General features: G+C 35.7%; 1 protein-coding gene across 4 annotated transcripts in view; it reads left to right on the forward strand.

Moving 5' to 3' along the window:
* Positions 1–18,121, forward strand: part of nahoda (DOMON-like domain-containing protein nahoda) — a 61,735-nt gene extending 43,614 nt beyond the window's left edge. For 2 of the 4 annotated variants that reach the window (XM_089646518.1, XM_089646522.1), the window contains 13 exons: positions 787–910; positions 3,342–3,450; positions 4,183–4,387; positions 5,207–5,445; positions 5,729–5,917; positions 7,413–7,560; positions 8,665–8,878; positions 9,755–10,023; positions 10,840–11,015; positions 11,332–11,391; positions 11,885–12,000; positions 13,516–13,671; positions 14,503–18,121. In XM_089646518.1, the coding sequence (XP_089502644.1) occupies positions 787–910; positions 3,342–3,450; positions 4,183–4,387; positions 5,207–5,445; positions 5,729–5,917; positions 7,413–7,560; positions 8,665–8,878; positions 9,755–10,023; positions 10,840–11,015; positions 11,332–11,391; positions 11,885–12,000; positions 13,516–13,671; positions 14,503–14,800 (2,303 nt within the window). In that variant the 3' untranslated portion in view covers positions 14,801–18,121. The remainder of the gene's footprint in view (positions 1–786; positions 911–3,341; positions 3,451–4,182; positions 4,388–5,206; positions 5,446–5,728; positions 5,918–7,412; positions 7,561–8,664; positions 8,879–9,754; positions 10,024–10,839; positions 11,016–11,331; positions 11,392–11,884; positions 12,001–13,515; positions 13,672–14,502) is intronic. The other 2 variants (XM_089646519.1, XM_089646521.1) reach the window with 2 other exon arrangements.
* Positions 18,122–19,543: the final 1,422 nt, after the last annotated feature.

Below are 19,543 nucleotides of genomic sequence, written 5' to 3' on the forward strand. Positions count from 1 at the left end.
GGAGTATGTGATCTTAAAAACAAAGAAAAGCAACTAATACTCAATCTGAAAAAATGTCCACATAAGTCATTGAATCCTTATAAGGATAAATGAAACTAATTAATAATTTGTTTTAAAAAATAAAATTAAGCTTTCTAACAAAACATGATATTAGATTTGGCAAATATCAAACTTTAGATTGACATGAAATGATTACATACAAGGTCCTTCATCCACAGGGATATGCAAGTATCCGATATTCACATTGTGTACTCACATCTCAAACAATTTGTCACGCACAGTACGTACTTTATGCTACCGAAATTACGAGACCCACGTCGCCACCAGTCATTGGTGAATTCACAAAATGTCAAAACTAGAATGCTTTCATAACTTCACTCACAACTAAACAGTTGCCATTTTTACATCTTGTCATTCTTTGTTGAATATTTTATTCATAGTATTGATCTAAAACACACACATTAGTACATAATGTCTTGCACAAGTGATGCCCTGTTTAAAGTCTCAACAAACTGAGTGGCGACAACCTCGACCAGCTGGTCGTGGGAGATTGGCATCACAGACGAGTTAAAATAAAATGTCGGCAATGTGCGCCTGTGTACGTATCTCCGCACGGAAGCATGGCGGTATTCGCGAATATAGTTCAACCGTCAAATTTCGGAAACTTGCATATCCTTGAGGTAGAAGAGCCTAACTCTATATCCAAAAGATTTGAAGGTATTTAAATTCATTTATTAACATAAAAAATATCGCTGTTAATAATTTTAGCTAAACAATTTATTTTAGGTTATTTCCCAAAGCACGCTTACACTCCGAAGCACGATTTCAACCCGATGGACTGCACTGATTTAGTCATTGGAACTGCCCGAGGAAAAAATTTCAGAATCATGGATTATTACACTAGAGACAGGTAATAATAATTTTAAACATTAAAAAAAATTATAACATAGCGTATACAAGGGTGGTCTGAAAAGTTTCCAACCTAACAATGAAACAAGAATTTTTTTATTTGTTTTTCTACATAGTCTCCTTGTAACTCAATACACTTCTCCCAGCGATGCTCCCATCTCTCTAATCCGTCCAAATAGTCGGCGTTTTTTTCTCCAAAATAATTATTCACAAAGGTAATTGCCTCCTCATTTGACTGTCTCCTCTCTGTCCTCCGAGCGCAGTTTTAAGATTAGGGAACAAAAAGAAGTCGCTTGGAGATAGATCTGGTGAGTAAGGCGGATGGTCAATCAGTTCAAACCGTAATTTGTGGATTTTTGCCATGGCAACCTCTGAGGTGTGAGACGACACGTTGTCTTGGTGAAACAGGATTTTCCTTTTCTGCAAATGTGGACGTTTTTCCGCAATTTCTGCCGTTAGCTTGTCAAGTAATGATGCGTAGTATGTTCCTGTAATAGTTTTTCCTTTTTGAAGATAATCAATTGAGATAACTCCATGACTATCCCAAAAAACAGTCGCAATCACTTTCCCAGCCGAGAAAAGTGTTTCTGCTTTTTTTGGAGCCGGTTTCCCCTTTGCAGTCCACTGTTTTGACTGTATTTTTGTTTCGGGTACATAATGGTGTATCCAAGTTTCATCTACAGTAATTAATCGGCGCCAAAACATGGATTTATTGCGCCTAAACTGCTCCAACAGAGCGTTGGAAATGTTCATTCGAACATGTTTTTCATGTCTCATGTCTAAATCTTAATTTAATAGATGACAGACACGTTCTTTGGACATTTTCATAACCTCTGCTATCTCTGTCACTATAATTCGGCGTCTAACACTATTTGGCGAAGTTTAGCAATTTTATCATCAGTAGTTGCAGTTTTTGGACATCCCGAACGTTCATCGTCTCCCAAGCTCTTACGGCCACGTTTAAATTCAGCTGCCCAAAATTTCACTCTGGTTAATGATGGTGCAGATTCCCCATACACAGAGTCCAACTCATCTTTGATTTGCGTAGGCGTATTGCCTTTCAAAAACAAAAATTTAATAACAGCTCGATACATCACACACATACACAAATCGACTCACTCAAACGACTGTCAACTAAAAACTGCGGTCTAAAATGGCCGAAACTTTGGTGAGTAACTGTCAAAAGATGCACAACTACATTCACTAGCTTTTATTGACGAGTACCGCAATCTTTGCGTTGAGGTTGGAAACTTTTCAGACCACCCTCGTAAGTCCCTACTTTAAAAAGGATATTATCCATGCTATAACCCTTGGAGAGGTTCTAGGATACACCTCCAATGAACTGGTCTCCTGTCCTCTCCCTAAAATTCCCAACACAATAATGTTTATTTAGTCCCTGTATTGTCCTACATTGTTCTTATGAAAATATAAGGGTAAATATCGAAATACGCTGGGCTTGGATGTCCTCTATACACCCAAATTATTTTCAAAACAGTATATACTGTTTAGCAATGAGGAACATCTATTTCTGTGTCCGAAGAAGGATTATGAAAATAGGTTTTTAGGCTAGTTTTACATTCTTTTTTAATTATTATTTTTTTTAAATGTGAATGCCGCACAAGTCCCAATTGCACCCAACCGTCTGGAGCCAGAGCCAATACTATGGCATCCTCAATTGGGATATATTGTGAGTCTAAAGGCAGTGGGGAGGGGAAAGAGATGGGGAAGAGGAAGGTGGGGGAGTACCTGGCTATTCAAATCTGGTCACCAAACATGGCTAAAGACATTTCAAGCAATGTTTCAATTCTGAATGGTGGTCTTACACCAGGGGAATACTGAGAGTATCTTTTACTCTGTAACATGCCGCAAGTATACTATATGTAATTTTAAATGAATAAATTGTGAAATAACATAAATTTATCAAATAAATTCACTTGTTCATGCCGGGATCTGAACCCGCGACCTTTGGATTTCTAGTCGAGAGCCTCACTCCTCGACCATGGAGGCCGTCAAAATAAGAATCTAATTAGTTTGGGTTAAATAAAGGAAAAAAAAACTAACCCAATAAACCATTATCATATATATGTCACTTCAATAGTGATAAACATTCAAATGGCCATCAACATGACAAAATAGATATTATAATGTAATATAAAATATGCTCCTGATTGTAATTGAACTGATACATTTAATCATACATACCATTGTAATTGAACTGTTACATTTAATCATACATACCATTGTAATTGAACTGTTACATTTAATGATATACACCATTGTAATTGAACTGATATACCTTTGTAATTGAACTGATACAATATGTTTTTAAAATAATTTGCGCGTATTAAAAGGATGTCAACTGTATCTGGATATTCAAAGAATAGTAGTCTGGTGCATTGAAGAAAAATGTTGGATGAATTTTTTTTTTTCAGATCCACACCTCGAGTAGACAGCTTCTGGGGTGGAAATGACGATCTGACAGGAGCCATGGGATTTGAAGAAAATGGAGTTACTACAATTGCATTCCGCAAAAAGTTGCTGGTAATCATTTTTTTTGTTCAAATCAATTTTGAGAAAATGAATTAACCTCATATGCGCTGCCATGGCGGATAGGCACAACCAAAAAAAATAAATTCTTGGAGATAATTAGCTTTTCTGGGGAAACTAATTTGCAATTGTGCTTAGAATCAATGATATTACAAAACATCTAGACACGTTATTGTTTCACAAAATTAACAGTTACAGTAACAGTAACAAAATTCCAGCGTATAACTTGCTCTTGCTAACCATTTTACCAGTTGCCAGGATAAATTATTAATTGTTTTTTTTTTATTCTTTTTATTTTATTAAGTATTGTATTATTGTATCTACTTACCTAAGAAAATCAAAATAATAACAGCAAAACCAAACTGTAATTCTAACCTCCAACCAATTTTCGAGAATCTTCACTTTGTTAAAGAAAAAGTGACATTTGACATTTGCGAAAGAAAAAAAAGGTGATGCCACTCGATAAAATATATTACCGTGAACTTGATAATTCTAAAACGGCATGCATTAAGTATACACCAAAGAGTTAAAGGCGGTTTGAACGGAATGTTGCCGTTTTGCAACAGTATGCATTTAAGGGTTAAGCCCTTAAGGTACATGCCCGATAGTGTTTTGATATCCTTTTGGAGATCTTCCTTTCTGTCTGTAATAAGACACTTGTCTTGCACAATTTTGGGGTGGCGAATAAATAAAAGAGTACTGTATATGTATATTATGTATCTCCAGGCTACCGAGAATACTGACCACTCCATCGAAAACGACCTGATGCACGTAATCTGGGCACGCGGCCAAGAGCCAGGGAAGTACAACCATGTACCCAAATCTGGCCTGGAGATGGAAAAGGCCTCCGAACCTGACTTCTATCGGCAGGATGAACTGAAGTACCACGGGCACGGCGCTCAGAGGGGTGTTGCCACCATCAACTTCTACGGTAAGGCTTTGAAAATTTTACTTACTTTATCAATATTTCTTCTTTTGTTATATTCTCCTGTTGGAACTTGGTCAATCAGTTTCTATCAACCATTCCATCTATCTCTGAAAAGATGAAAGATAGTGGGAGATAATTTGACTAGGAGCAAGACACGAAGAAGGAGTAAGAGAAGGCTTCTAGAACTTTTTATTAATATTTTTTTAACGTTACTAAATGGTTGATGTACTGTGCGTGTCTCACAGCAGGCACAGTTTACAACACAGTATTACAACCAAACACCTCTGTAATATGTCATCTCAAGTGTTTCGCTACGTTTGGTGACTTAACATTGGTGGTTCATGGGGTGAGGTTTGTCCAAATCTTGGCGGAGGATGCGTTTGCCCATCAACTGCTTTTACAGGCCAGACTGGGAGAGGCCTGTTGAGTGAGAAACTTTCGCCTCTCCATCCGGACTCTCTCGGCTCATTGTCTTGCACTGCGGTGGGAAGTATGGAGTCATACGTCACTCCTGGACACACTGAACCTCAGATTCCTACCATAATTCCCTCATTTTCTTCCCACAACCTCCTCTCCTTCATTTACTTAAAAGTATCCAACATTTCACATTAGCCATATGAGAATGCTTTGCATCACACACAATACTATATTCACAGCTCGGCTGTAGAATGACTTGCCGGAGTCTGTGTTCCCTCCCTCCGAAAGTATGGTTCACACCATCCTTTCCTCAAAAATACCCTCCACATAGCACCCTCAAAGACGACAGGTCCAGGCTACTAAAAATAAATCGTATGGTAAATTTAATTTTATCCTTTTCCACAGAGGAAGTTAGTCGAGGATCCTCAACATCCGGAGAGATCGGAGAACTGGCCGATGGGCGTTGCGGGGGGGAATGGAAGCTGCCCAGAGACTGCAACGTGGCCAAGGGGGAGTGTGAGTACGCTGCATCCTGGGAGTACCTGGGGGCCAAGCGGGGCAAGGATGGGGTGCGCTTTACCATCCACACCAAGGATAACAATAACAAGTGGACGGGGATTGGATTCAGTGATGATATGAAGATGGTAGGTCATTATAATTATAATAAATGTTTTAATTATCTTCCTTTTTTTGTTACAAGTAGAGATAATGATATATAAGCACTCAATTTCAACATGATATCAGTAACCATTGTAAGATCATATCAGTATTGCCTTGGTAAAAGATCTCCATTCAGAAACTTTTTCTTCCTTCCCCTCTACCTTCAGCCTCACCACATACCCCAATTGGGGATGCCGTAGTCTCACTGGCTCCAGACGGTAGTTGGAACTGTTAAATTTATTATTTATTGCATGTTTATATTTTCAGTCCCAAACCGACGTAGTTCTAGGGTGGATAGAGAAGTCTGGGCGACCATTCCTCATGGACACATGGATCAACGGCTACAGTCCGCCCGGTTTGGACACCAACCAGGATATATACGATGTTACTGGTAACACCAACGATGGGGTGACTACTCTGGCTTTCACAAGGAAACGCGCCACCACTGATGCCAGGGTAACCAAAAAAAACAATATTTTTATCTTATTTGAAAAGATGATTCTTTTCACTCGGTTAGGTTGCTGCAATTAAATGAGATAGGCACTTCCAAGTTGTGCTAAATTTAGACTTATCATCAGCTTAAGTAATCTTAATTCTTCTGTTCCATAAACAATATTCAGCAACTGCTGAATGAGTGCACAATTAAAATGCGTTTTTTACTAGTTTCAAGGAAGAAGTTACAAACGATCTATCAATGATATTGTGAACATCTTTACCTAAAACATGTATGTACATGTTTAAACATTTGAAAAAATCTTTTTTCAACGTGCAAGTACTTAATGTTATCAACACATATTATATGTGATTCGTGGGAAGCTATCCCTCACATTTTATTATTAAACTTAAAATAGATCCAATTCATGTGGTCTAATATGAACATAGGTACCTACATTATTACACTTTGTTTATTTCTAATATAGGGTTTTCCAATAAGAGGTGTTATTTTGATATTCAAAGAATAATGCCATTTTTTAATATAAATGATCGAATGTTTATTTCATTATAAAGAGGAAGGTATGCCGTTAATAGTGAAAAATAAAATCAGTCAAATGACCACCACGACCACGCCTACAGGACCATATCCTTTTCATGAAATTTTCCATAACCAAATCGCAAAGTGGCTGCCTTATGTCCTCGATAGCCTCACGAATTCCATCTTTGAGGTCTTGAATCGACGCTGGGCTGTTGGCGTAGACCTTCTCTTTCACGTGGCCCCAAAGGAAGAAGTCGCAAGGTGTTAAATCACAAGATCTCGGTGGCCAATTGTGATCACCTCTTCGAGAGATAACACCGTCCGGAAGCTTTTCCAGTAAAAGATCAATGGTTTCGTTGCTTGTGTGGCACGTAGCGCCGTCTTGTTGAAAGTAAACATTGTCCAGATCAATACCATCCAATTCCGGCCATAAAAATCATTTTATGGCCGGAGTTAAATACACATAACACCTCTTATTGGAAAACCCTATACTTATTAAGCACATAATTTTTACATTTGCTAAATCTAGATACATTTTTAATTTCTCTATGAATTACACAACACATTTGGATGCCTTTATACGGTACATAAACATTTTTGTGTTTTGGATTTGTTCAATCTCTTTAGTCTAATGTTTTCTTTCTGTCTTGTATTGTGCGGAAGTCTTTATTGTAACGTAGTTTATCACTAAAGAAAGTTGGTAGTAAATAGTTAAAAACTTTGTAGATAAAAATTCAAACGCTGCAGAAAATTCTTTGTTTAGCACTCATTATATTTAATTCCTTGCATTTTCTGCTTTGGTTTATATTTATTACAGTTTAAAATTTGTCTCATTGCTCTGTTCTGGATTATTACATGCGGATGTCACATGGTTAACTTCGATCAAACTCAATATGTAAATGTTGAAACCAGAAAACATTCTAGAGTAAGCTTCCACTCTCTATCTCTTGACATACTAAAACTATTTTTCTCCGACAGGATCTCTCCTTCACGGACAGCAAGTGTCTCTACCTCATGTTCCCAGTGAAAGGCGGCAGTTATCACGAGGTTAGCAAGAAGACCAAGAAGCACACTGCCATTCCGGCTATTTCCTCGAGACGTGTCTGCATCAAGTCTTGCGGACCAGGTAAGATTGAATAAATTGAAATCTATGATTGCATTAAAGAATCAATATCGCCTTGTAAGTATTGTAGCACAGCTAATAAATACATGATTGTTGGAGTTTCATTGTCATCACATTGGAAAAAAATAGAGATATGGTATGATATGGTATGATGAACTGAAGAGAACTACAGGCATTGGATAAGCAAGAACTATCCAGAATCGGTGGAACTGGAGATATTTGAAGGATGTCTGTGTACTCAAGCTTATGAAGGAAAAAAAGTAGTACCTCCCACTGGCTCTAAATGGTTGGGAACAGTTGGGGCTCTTGTGTGGTGAACTTTATGTTGTCTGCTTATGAAATGCCAACAGAAAGCATGAAAAGCAAGTGAAAGTCTTTGTGTTCATTCTGAGATGAAAATGTCAAATAGAAAGCCCTACTCCAGATAAGCAAGGTGCACCTGCTGATAATCAAACAAACTAATTTCTGTTGTCTATGCTGTGCGTTAGTTTATTCTGCGTGGAATCTGGATCAATAAACTAACATTCGCTTTGAATTAAACCTCTCGGAAAGTGAGCTTTTACGAACAAAACTGTTTTCCACGAGTGAGTATTTTTGAAGTACATGAATAAAAAATAAATAAATGCAAAACCATAGTTTTCTCATCATAATTTTCAATCTAGCAATGCAAAAATATCATTATTTATTGAATAATAATAATCAAGGATGTAGTACGGCCACATAGTACGATATAGTACGGCCATAATTCTTTGGGAGTATTTTGTTCTGGCCTAAATAGTACTCGCCGAGAGGTTAACAGTCATTTTAAAAATTGCTTCTAATTGTGTGAAGAATTCACACATAGAGTACCTACCTGTAATATAGTATTTTATTATTTATAAAATTGAAACTGGTTTGTCAAGAATCTGCATCTGAAAAGGGTCTGCGCTAGTAACCATAATACCACCACAACCTTAATTTTCGCTTTTATTTTTAACTGCCAGAAAATCTTGCTGCTTTTTGGTGATAATTATTTTCCCAGAATTGGAAGACAGGTTCACATCTTTACAGTTACTAAGCACCGGATAATCAAGTTGCTCTTGCTGATTATGCCTCTTATATTCGCAGAACTGGAAGACGTAGTCCCCACGGAGCCAAACATCCCCGGACTGTCGGCTTACATGATGAAGGTGAAGATAGTGAACCTAGCGGAGAACTATAATGCACCGAAGAAGGGGTCTAGGGAATTCGAAGACCTGGCCAACACCATCGCCAAGAGTTTCTCTGGAGTGCTGGACAGCCATGCCGGATATCATAAACTGTCTGTCGAGACCTTGGAAGAGTAAGTTGATAATTCCATTCTTTCAAACCTGTACATATCTGATTCTTCCGCTAAGAGATGCGTTGTAACCTCTCTTTTATGTTGGGTTGTTCAATGAAAGACAAACCTTCGAAGGGTTACAAATAACTTGGCTAAATGACTAACCCCATCAAGCAATTTTGCCATTTCGCCAGAGGAGCTGGCAGAAAGGATGAACCGCCTCACAATTCTGTCTTGGCAAGTGCTCCTTGCTTCATTTACAATCATACATCATCTCATAAATACTCTTCTTCAATTTATTTATATTTATATTTGATTCACTTGATTGCATTCCTTAGTCATCCCCAACTTCTTCTTCCATTCACTTTCGAGTCATATTCCTCCTGACAGTCCTTTCCTCGTTCATCAAAATGTGTCATATTTCAAGTAGGCTATAATATATCTATGAATAAATGGTACTAACTATTCTACCTCCATTCTGTCTTCCGTACTTCGAAATTTCGAAAAGTTGAAGTTCAATATTAATTGAAATATTTCATAAATTCTTATATCAGATAGCTATGTACTCAGATATACTCAGATCAAATTAAATGCCAAAGAAACATGACAAAGACTAGTGTTTGGAACCAAACTTGTCATAATATTTCAAACAATGATACAATACATATAAATTTTAAATACCTTAATTCTGTCTTTTGTAGGTTTTTCGTTCCCAACTCTTACAAATACACATCATAATTCCACTAAGAATTCACTGTCACTTGTACAACACAAATCTCTTTAGATTAAATCTACATTTCCACAATATATTCTCGTCATATCTTTTCTTTATTTCTAAATTATCATTATATTTTACACTCAATTTTCCTATCTAACAATCATTTTAATTCATTACAGCCAAGCCGGCAATCAAATCCTCGCCGAACTTCTTCTGCAAGTGGACGAAACCAATGAATTAGAACCTTCGATCACCGCGAGGACCCTCGGAGCATCGGCAGGCGGTATCGGTGGCTCCAGCAAGGGCGCTGATAGCAAGGCCGATAGCAGCAACGCAGTTGGAAACTCCACCAACAGATGGCAGCAAGCGTTCAGAGACACCCTGCTTAGTGGAAGGGTGGGTGCTCTCAACGTTGATCCAGAGTTCTTTGTTTTTGAGCCCCAGGGATGTGAGTTGAATGTTTTATTATAAATAGTAAATTTCTTTTAAAAAAGTCGACATTCTCTGGTTGCGAAAAACCACACAAATATTTTAATTTCTCCTAGACCATCACAATATATAAATATGTTAAAAATGTGAACCTAGCAAAGAATGAGGATGTCTCCTACAATGAAATTTCATGTTATTTACAAATGTATCACATTAATTAGAGTAGGTAAGGACAGAACTTTACTGAATGGTAATCTATATCAATGAAAATGTTAATATTCATTTGTTAAAAATCTTAAATCTCCGAAAGATCTTCACAAATTTCTTTGAAATTTTGATACAACGTTGTATTCGAATATGCGTGTGTTTTTATATTACTATTCTATATAGACGTCACCTGTGACAGATAAAAACATTTTTTTTAAACCGCGTCATCTGTTAGACAAACATGCTATTTAAAAAAAATATCTGTTGTACGTAAATGCAACACACGCTATTGTTTCTCTATCTGCAGAGAGAGACTGAGTCACAGCAACGCGTGGCGGGGTACAGCTAGTTTAATAATAGAATATAATACTTGCGACCGAAAAATCACGGTACATGCGCAGCAGTCCTGCAGCACTGCCATTCGAATTATGCATTATACTGCTTATAACGTCACGAGATATAATTGCATACATATTAACAATGTTTACTTTGAAAGCTCTTTTTCTAATTTTCCTGCCGTTATTAACTATATATTTATATAATAAATTTGAATCAAAGTAGAAAATTAGTTAATATGTTTTATTATTCATTTGACATGATAAAACAATGTTTATTGTCGTTGTTCCAGTGGTCTCCACCCTACCAGTGGAAGAGACAGATTCCAGTGCCCGCATGTTCTTTGGTCTGTCGGAGACCAAGCTATACATAGTCCTCGGTTGTGTCTGTGCGCTTGTCTTTGTGGCCATCGTACAGGCCGGTTGCACCATTTACAAAAGCGCCAGGACAGTGCCATCTGTGAACAAGGTGAGAAACTAGATTCATTATCTGACAGTTATATATATAGCAGCTCATTGTAACAACAATGGCTACCTTTTTAGCAGCTGTCATTGGCCGAACCAGTTGCAATAGAAGCTCTTTACTAAAAAACATTGCTGTTAACACTATTGAGACAGACACCTTTAAAATACATTTATAGTATGGAATAATATTATTAATAATGGTCCTGCTTTTGAATTGAACCCATTTACTTCCTCCAAATATTCAAAGCTGAAATTATTTAATTTGATACTTTTTTTTTATTATAATATTTTTTTTGTTTATTTATTTGCTCTGGGTAAAGCTACCGCTGACAGACCCTAAAGCTATGCCTTCAGGCCAACAAAGCAAAGGAACACACAAGGTGAATAAACAATTCTCATTTTTACAAAAAAACCTTCACCAAACATCTTACGCAATTTGATGTTTTGGTACACTTTAATATACAACCAATTTGGTAATCTGAATTTTGAATAAGTATTAAAAATTCTTCATGGGTATGAGGAATTTTTAATACTTATTCAAAATTATTATTATGAGATCAGTGAACAAAATGTCAACTTAACAATAGACATGAAAACCAAGTGAATTGAATTTAATGTCAAGTTTTTGACATTGAAACTAAATGAAATTTTGGTGGAGTGATTTTTATTAGTTTCAAAATAGTATTATGTGTTGTATAAAAAATAGTAATTTGTTTTTGTAAAAAATCACTTCAAGGGCATTGTACAGATTTGACTTTTTAGGCTCTATCAATTATGTACAAACAGATACAAAAACATTCCTGGCAGAAAACTTCAGATAAACAGTCTTAGAAAGTATGTAATTAAATAAATAATGTATTGTTTTTTCTAAAGGATCAGCTGATTCCCAATGCAGCCTGGAAGGATTACTCCGTGGCAAACACAAATTATGCCTTTGAATCCTTTGAGAATGAAGAAAAGTTTAACGGAAGCACAGCAGGAAGAGATAGGTATGTTTTAATTAATTCGCTCCACTCCTAACCGCTCGAGTCATAGCTACTTGAAATTGGGTAGCAACGCTAATTCCAGACTAATGATTAAGTTTCAATCAAATACCAAAAGATGTCACTAATGTTCCACTAATAGAATTTTCTCAAGTGATAATTTAATAAAACCTAAAAATATTGGTGAAATACAGGAAGATTCATTGACTTTAAACCACAATAAGCAGTGTATATGTTTCAGTATTAATATTCGGAGGTATGATTTCTCCCGGCTTTTGGTTCGTGATTTGACCGCGCTCATCGAATGTGCGCGGCCGAATCACGAACTGAATGCCCGGAAAAGTCTATCGCTCAAGGAGTTTTTTTTTAAATACACTGTCCCTCGAAGGGCTGAGTACAAATATTCTTCTTCTTGTTCACATGTTCAAATTGAGTTCGATGATAATCTCGCAAGACATGGTGTTATTTTTACTATTCTATATTATAAATGTGTATAAATCTAGAGAGATTTTTTAGAATTATGATGTGTTTAGACAGCTGATTAGGTGCATAACTTATTACTTACTATATTCAGAAGTTTCATATATTTTTAAGGTAGGTAGTAAGATTTCAGTACACATAAAAAAATGCAGTCCCTACCATCGAATAAGTGCTCGGGCCACCGCTGTATAATGACATTGAAATGTCAATGGTTACAGCAGCATCGTTAAGTGGTTGAGTCACTTTGTTGATAGGTCCATTCTGAGAGAAATTCTCACTTTCAGAGCATAACAAAATACCCAGGATCCCCCACGAGTATACTTGTTAGGAACTTATAAGTTATCCTCTTTCAACATCGCTGGATTACGTATAGTTTCACAGATTAGAAAAAAATGTTTACTCATCTAAAATTTTTTAATTTAATTTTTAAGACTGTGTAGCACCAGATGAGGTGTAAAGTTGTCCGTTTAGTTTAAATGACCTTCCACCTTTTAACATTGGTGTTACTTTGGAATATTGAAAAATTTTTATAATCACCATCACGGCGCAACATCCCAGAGAGCGATTTTGCCTTCTCCTCAAATGTCCAACAGAATTTTAATAACAGTTATATGATTGCTTTTAGAACCATCTTTAAACTATTTTCTAGTCTTTCAAATCAAATAACAATGCAATATAAAAAAAAATATTACAGTGGTGCATTTTATTCAAGTTTTCACAACTTTCAATACAACGTATCCAAGAAAATATGTACACAAACTTATTTATTCATAGTAAGCCAATTTTTTGGTATTTTTTCCTTGTTTTCATCAGAGAAACATTTCTCTCACAAACCGTACCTTGATTCATTGCCTGCAGTCTACCATTACTGTTAATTTTTTTCGCTCTACCTAAGCTCCATAGTTAAACCATTACAAAAATTTTTTCATCGACCCAAAACAATGCCACATAATGTAATTATTTTAAAGTCTAGCCTGCTCCTTTGATTACAAAATAACCTAAAAAGTTTTGTTGGTAGTAATATTGTTAATTGTTTGACAGCCGTGCCAGCACCATGCCTGCTGGTAGCAATGGCCACCCCCGCCACACCAACAGCAGCAATGGAAACAATGGGAACAGTCGAGGGCCCCCGCCCCAACACTCGCAGTACCAGGACACCCGCTCCTTGCAGAGACCTAGGGCTCCTGCAGCCTACAAGTAACTAACGCACATTATATAATATATAATATGGGGGACGCAAACCGATCTTCAGAATTTGGGTTTGAAATCTCCCTAGGTTTCACCACAAACTCTGTTTTGCTCTGTTTCTCTGCACTATAGTTGTATGGAAAAATCCATAAAAATTTCAACGCTATTCTGGACTCAGTTTAGGCACTTTATTTTATTTTTGTGAATTTTTCTCAAATGGAATCTAAATAAATTAAACAATTACATATTTGCACCTCATTCCGGAGTGGAATAGATAATATTAGAAATTCAGATAGATTCAGAATTAATATGTTGCTCAATGTACTTAACTCTAAGTAACCAGTTCAGGTACAGGAGCTCGAAGCCAGAGTCAAGTTATCCTCTCAAAAACTGGACATACTGTACAGTAATAGTCCACAACTGCTGACCTTGTACAAATTGTAAGTGCACCAGACTGTTGAATTTAGAAGCCACCTCTTACGGAGCCCCAAAATTCTTGAAAAAAACCCCCTCAGGGGTTCTACCTGATTCCCCATCAGGTGGGAATGCTCTCCTTGTTCCACTAGTATTTCAATGGAAGATGCCCCGACAAACTAGCATTGATCCCTTCGGCACAGTACATAGTTGGGAAACATGCCAAAGGCGCGCCAAACATTTGTACATTGTTGACATTTGTCACATGAGGATGGGTTGTTCAATCTGTTTCCTACCTCCTACAACATTGGTCTCTTTAAGACCCATGTTCAATCCTTCCTCTCCTCAAAAAGACCCTCCATTTAGCTTCACCAAAGATGATATAGGCCATGAGGATACCTAAAATGTTGTAACTTTTTTTTCTAGTTATCCATCCGCCAATGACCGGGCAGCTTACTCCCTGCCCCGCCAGCCAGGACAGGGCCGGCCCAGGCAGCCCCACCAGCATTCCCAGCACACCCAGCCACGGGATCGAGACCGCGAACATTCCCAGCAACGGGATCGCGAACATTCCCAACAACGGGACCGCGAACATTCCCAGCCACAGCACCACCCACACGGGGCTCAGAATGTCAACCCCGACTTCTACTTCATGCCATCGCAAAGGAAGTACGAGGGAGAGGTTGTCAGGGTTTACGTTGATTATAATAACCAGCCTAAATAGTTATAAAAAACAGAATTATTGATTGATAGATAGTATTACCAAAACAGCATATTTTGTGAATTTCATTTAATTTTTTTAACCCTTCAAAAACAAATGTGACATAATGTATATTATATGCGTCATATTTATAACTCGTGTCTAAAAAATGATCATACATATTAGTTGTTTCTACAGTGGCAATATGTCTTTTAGGGGCCAGTTTTGAAAGAATTTGATACGTTTTATAACGAATGCCAAGTAATATCACAATTTCAAGGTGTTGTAGTCATAGAGCTATACAATTAGATAAGCTATTGCGTCCTAATATCTTGTCAAAATGAATTCCACTGTTAGAACACGGTAATTGGTGCAGATAGACCGGGTTAATATTTTCCGGTCGTTCGGCGTTAGAGCGTTGGTAGTGTTGGAGGAAATCGGACTAATTGGACATACAAAAGTGAAACCTTTATTTCCGCTTCATGTCTCATCTAAATATAATACATCAATGTGTAAAGTAAAAGGTTCTTTTAGGCAAATTTCACTCTGGAAACTCGTTATTATAACTATGCATTCTTACAGATTTTGGAATTTCCTCAATATGTTTTAAGATAAATCTAAAATTTCTTCAATTTATACCTAAGGGTTTTTAAGGGTTTTTAAGGGCCAGCACTCAAAATAACCCTAAATATTACTTTTTAGTCTACTAACTCAAGTAATACTATAGGTATATATATCTTATCTATAAATTCCATGCAGGTAGTTGGGAAAATGTATAAAGTTTGCAATGACAAAAATTCTCAAACCGCGATCTTCAAAATTCTGTGAATTACGTACCAAAACTTCTGTAAAAGGTGCAGTTTAAAAACCAGGCAACCCATCTTCGAACATTTTTGGGTGCTGAATAAATTAATAAATCACAACAAATTTAACAAAATATTTGCACTTGTCACACGTACATCGTGATTTCAATGATTCTTCATAATTTCGCACTTATCACACGTACGCGGTGATTTCAATGATTCTTCATAATTTTTTTGAGTTTTACATCTTCTTTAAAATTTCTCTCCTGAACAATTTATTCATCTTCAGTGACTTGGCACATTAGTGCCCTTTCGGTCGATATCCTGTTTTGGTAAAACTTTAATCTTCTTTGTGTTTAGTAATAAAAGAATTATGTTGTGTATGTTATTAATATGTGACTGTGCAATCAAATTCAACGAATAAAGACAATTTAATTTAATTAATTCTAAGAGAAGTTTACAACGAAGTAATTACAAATAATTGTTAATGAAGAATTACCTTAGTTATAAATACTTAATCTTAACATAACTTTTTTGAACAAATGATTATTTCTTATTTAATATAAATATGTTTTTTTTAAATAATATTATCGTTTAGAGAATTGAAAATGGTTTTGTTCTAAGTATTTGAACCAATATAATTAAATCTTATTTGAAATAAGAAATTTACCCATAGAAAAAAACTATTGTAAATAATATGAAATTATTGTAGTTATAGTTTTTCCTTTTTTACTTAATGCCAAGGATTCAGAAATGATCTAAAACAAAATGGGTTTTAGTTTAGTTTTATTTTGTGGATTAGTAAAGGAGTTGCGTGTAATATTATAGTTTTAAATAAGAAGTTAAAAAGGAACCAATGTTAATTCATAATTGAATTTGAAACCGTTACCACAGGCAAATCATTTTTAAAATGCTTACATTTCAATGTATTCTTTTCTTATTCCGCAGAAGCCCAAAGATTGGGATAATCATTAAGAATCTGATAATTGAGTTAAAAATGATTATTTTAATCTGTGCTTAGGTAATTTTAGCCTTATTTCACGCGTGCCAGACAATGCCGTCCGGCTGCCGGCTAAAGGGCGCTGAGTTGTATGTGTAACCGGGTCGATGCATTAAGGAAAATTCCCCACAGATACCATCACTGGTCTACTAGTTAGCTGGGTTCGGGTGCAAGCCGGGTACCGTTTGAAATTTTATCGTTTGTTTTTACCGTTTTCCCCGTGCCGGGCAGTTTTGCTATGTGTGAAACAAAGCTTAGAAATAAACTTCTGTCTTCTTTTGTTTTTGTTTCATTCCATGAGCTTTCGTAACAAAGTCAATAAATTTTCTATAAAAAATTGATCAGTTACCTAATAGTAGTACCTACTGAGATGTTTAGGATTTCAAAACTTAAATAATTATTAACTTTGTTGAAAAATGGGATAAAACCTTAATTACTAAAAAATGTATATGAGCAAAATAATCTTTAATAATAAAGAAGTTTTTCTTTTGCAATTTTGACCGTTAGATGTCATAAATATGTTCTTAACCCTTCAGAGATATCGGGTTAGGATGCGATGGGTTAAAAAAGTTTCCATTGAATAGACAGTATAAAAATAAGAATTTGGCAACATAATATTAACAATTTTACCATTTTTCTAATACTCATAATATTTTTAGTATAAAATTTTGTTACACCCAATTTACAAAAAAAATGAATCGGCATTAGGTTCTATTTATAAAGTAAATAGTTGATTGATTAATTAAATATTTATTCTAAAGAATCCGTAGGATACAGATTCTAAATATTATAATTTACATAATATGTTACTTTTTGTTATAGTTTTAGGAGCTCTATAAATAAATGCTTTTATTAAAATATTTTTAGTCAGTTGATAATAATTAGATACCTAAAAACATAGAATATTAATTTTGTCAGAATATTTATCATTTCAACATGTAATTTTGTCAGAATATTAAACATTTTAACTGTATTTTTTGGTTGATCTTTGGATATGGATCCAATGTCAATAAGTCTATAAATAAATGTTTTTCCACACAGTTTTTTAGAATATGACCCATTTCGAAATGGTTAATGTTATTTATATGTTAACCTTTACATCACAACTGTCTCATATGTGAGACTCACCATAAATGCCTAAGGCTCTTATATGAGACGTACCAATTATGTCACAAATAATATTCTTAAGGTGAAGAATATATTAATAAATTAAGATTTATACCGCCCATTTTTAAATGTACGAAAGTAGATAATATTTATTTTAAAAGACTCAAAACTGAATCTGTTCATGTATTATTGTATTATAATGTTTATCGACAATTAACAGCCAAATATATCATTTATAGGTTTCTTATATTTCAAGTCTACCTCAAGGATTTACAGAGTGTGTTCTGAAATTGTTAAATATTGAAATATTATAAAATCTTGATATTTCTAGCTTTCTATGATTAAAAGCTTACATAAAAAAGAAAATGTCACAAATATTTAAATAAACCAATAAAATAAATTGTTCACATAACATCACAAATATTGCTAAATTTTTTATTTTGTAGCTAGAAATTATTCACTTTTATATTTGAATAAATAATGCATCTTTGCAAATTTTTTTTACAAAATATGTATTACGTATTGTATTCATTTACAATAATTACATATTAAAATTTATCTAATATCTTTGTTTCTTAAATGTAAATGAACATAAATATTGTATGATATTAATATTATATAACTTTTTGTTGTAAATATACACCAAGTGAAATGTAATTATTTGAATAATAAATAGGTCAGTAAATAAAAGTTAGTTTTTTTATAATTTTTTTTCAGTATTTATTTATTTATTGGATAATTTGTATAGCGCCGCTTTTGTGAGATATCACCTCAGGGGCGCTTTACAGTTGATGCAGGTATTACAGAAAATATAAATATTACAAAAATAGAGTGAAGTTAAGTTAAGTAAAATGAAGTATAGGAACAGGTGACACAAAGATAGAAGATGCAGACTCTGCATCAAGAATCCTAGGTGGTGAAGAAACTGGGCCAGCTGCTGCGGCGAAAGAGTCCACCGCGTCCACCAACAGTGCCAGCACGAGGTTCGTCATCCGTCCAGGTATGTGTCTGCTGCTAATAAAGCGCTGACACACTATCGAGACACTAGGAGACTCTGCAGCAAGAATCCTAGGTGGTGAAGGAACTGGATCAGCTGCTGCAGTAAGAGGGTCCACCCCGTCCAACAACAGCGCCCAGGTATGTATCTGCTGCTAATAAAGCGCTGACACCTCACATAGATAAGAGACCCTGGCAGCACCGCTGTGACGTTCGGCAAGTCCATCATTTATCTCCATGTAATCCTGTTCCTGGTAATTGTTGAAGTGGTGCATTCTGCTCAGCGGCGTAGCTACCTAGGGGCTACGCGGGGCAGTGCCCCGGGGCCCTCAAGCTCAGGGGGCCTTCGAATCCTTACCAGAAATCTCGATCGAACTGAACTTTTGGAAATTTCTCCCATTTTCAAAATAAATATGACAGGTTGCAACTTGCAACCCCACTTTAATCATGACAACTCAGTTGAGAGAAATTCAAAAGTTATGCTCAGGGAATTCCCCTAAATTCAGCTAAATTCAGGAAACAGCATCAAACGTTGGGATCTACTGTCAAAATTCACTGGCGAATCGGACACCACTCTAAAAAAACTAAATCCGACTAGATGGTCCAGTAGGGTCAATACGATATCTGCAATAAAACTTCGTTATTTTGATATTATCAAAGCATTATCAGAAATAGTTCTAAAGAGTCCTAATAAAGATGAGCGTAGTGAAGCAGAGAGTATTAAAACAAAAATGCTAAATTTCGAGTTCGCGTTGCTTTGCGAATTCATGCATAGTGTATTGAACGACATCAATTATTCATCCAAAACTTTACAAAAATGCGACATCAATTTGGGCGAGGCGAGTAAAGTTTTAGCAGAGA

Source organism: Hesperophylax consimilis, chromosome 24, assembly GCF_061612785.1.
Source record: "Hesperophylax consimilis isolate HC1 chromosome 24, BYU_Hcon_1.0, whole genome shotgun sequence".
Taxonomy (NCBI): Eukaryota; Metazoa; Arthropoda; class Insecta; order Trichoptera; family Limnephilidae; genus Hesperophylax; species Hesperophylax consimilis.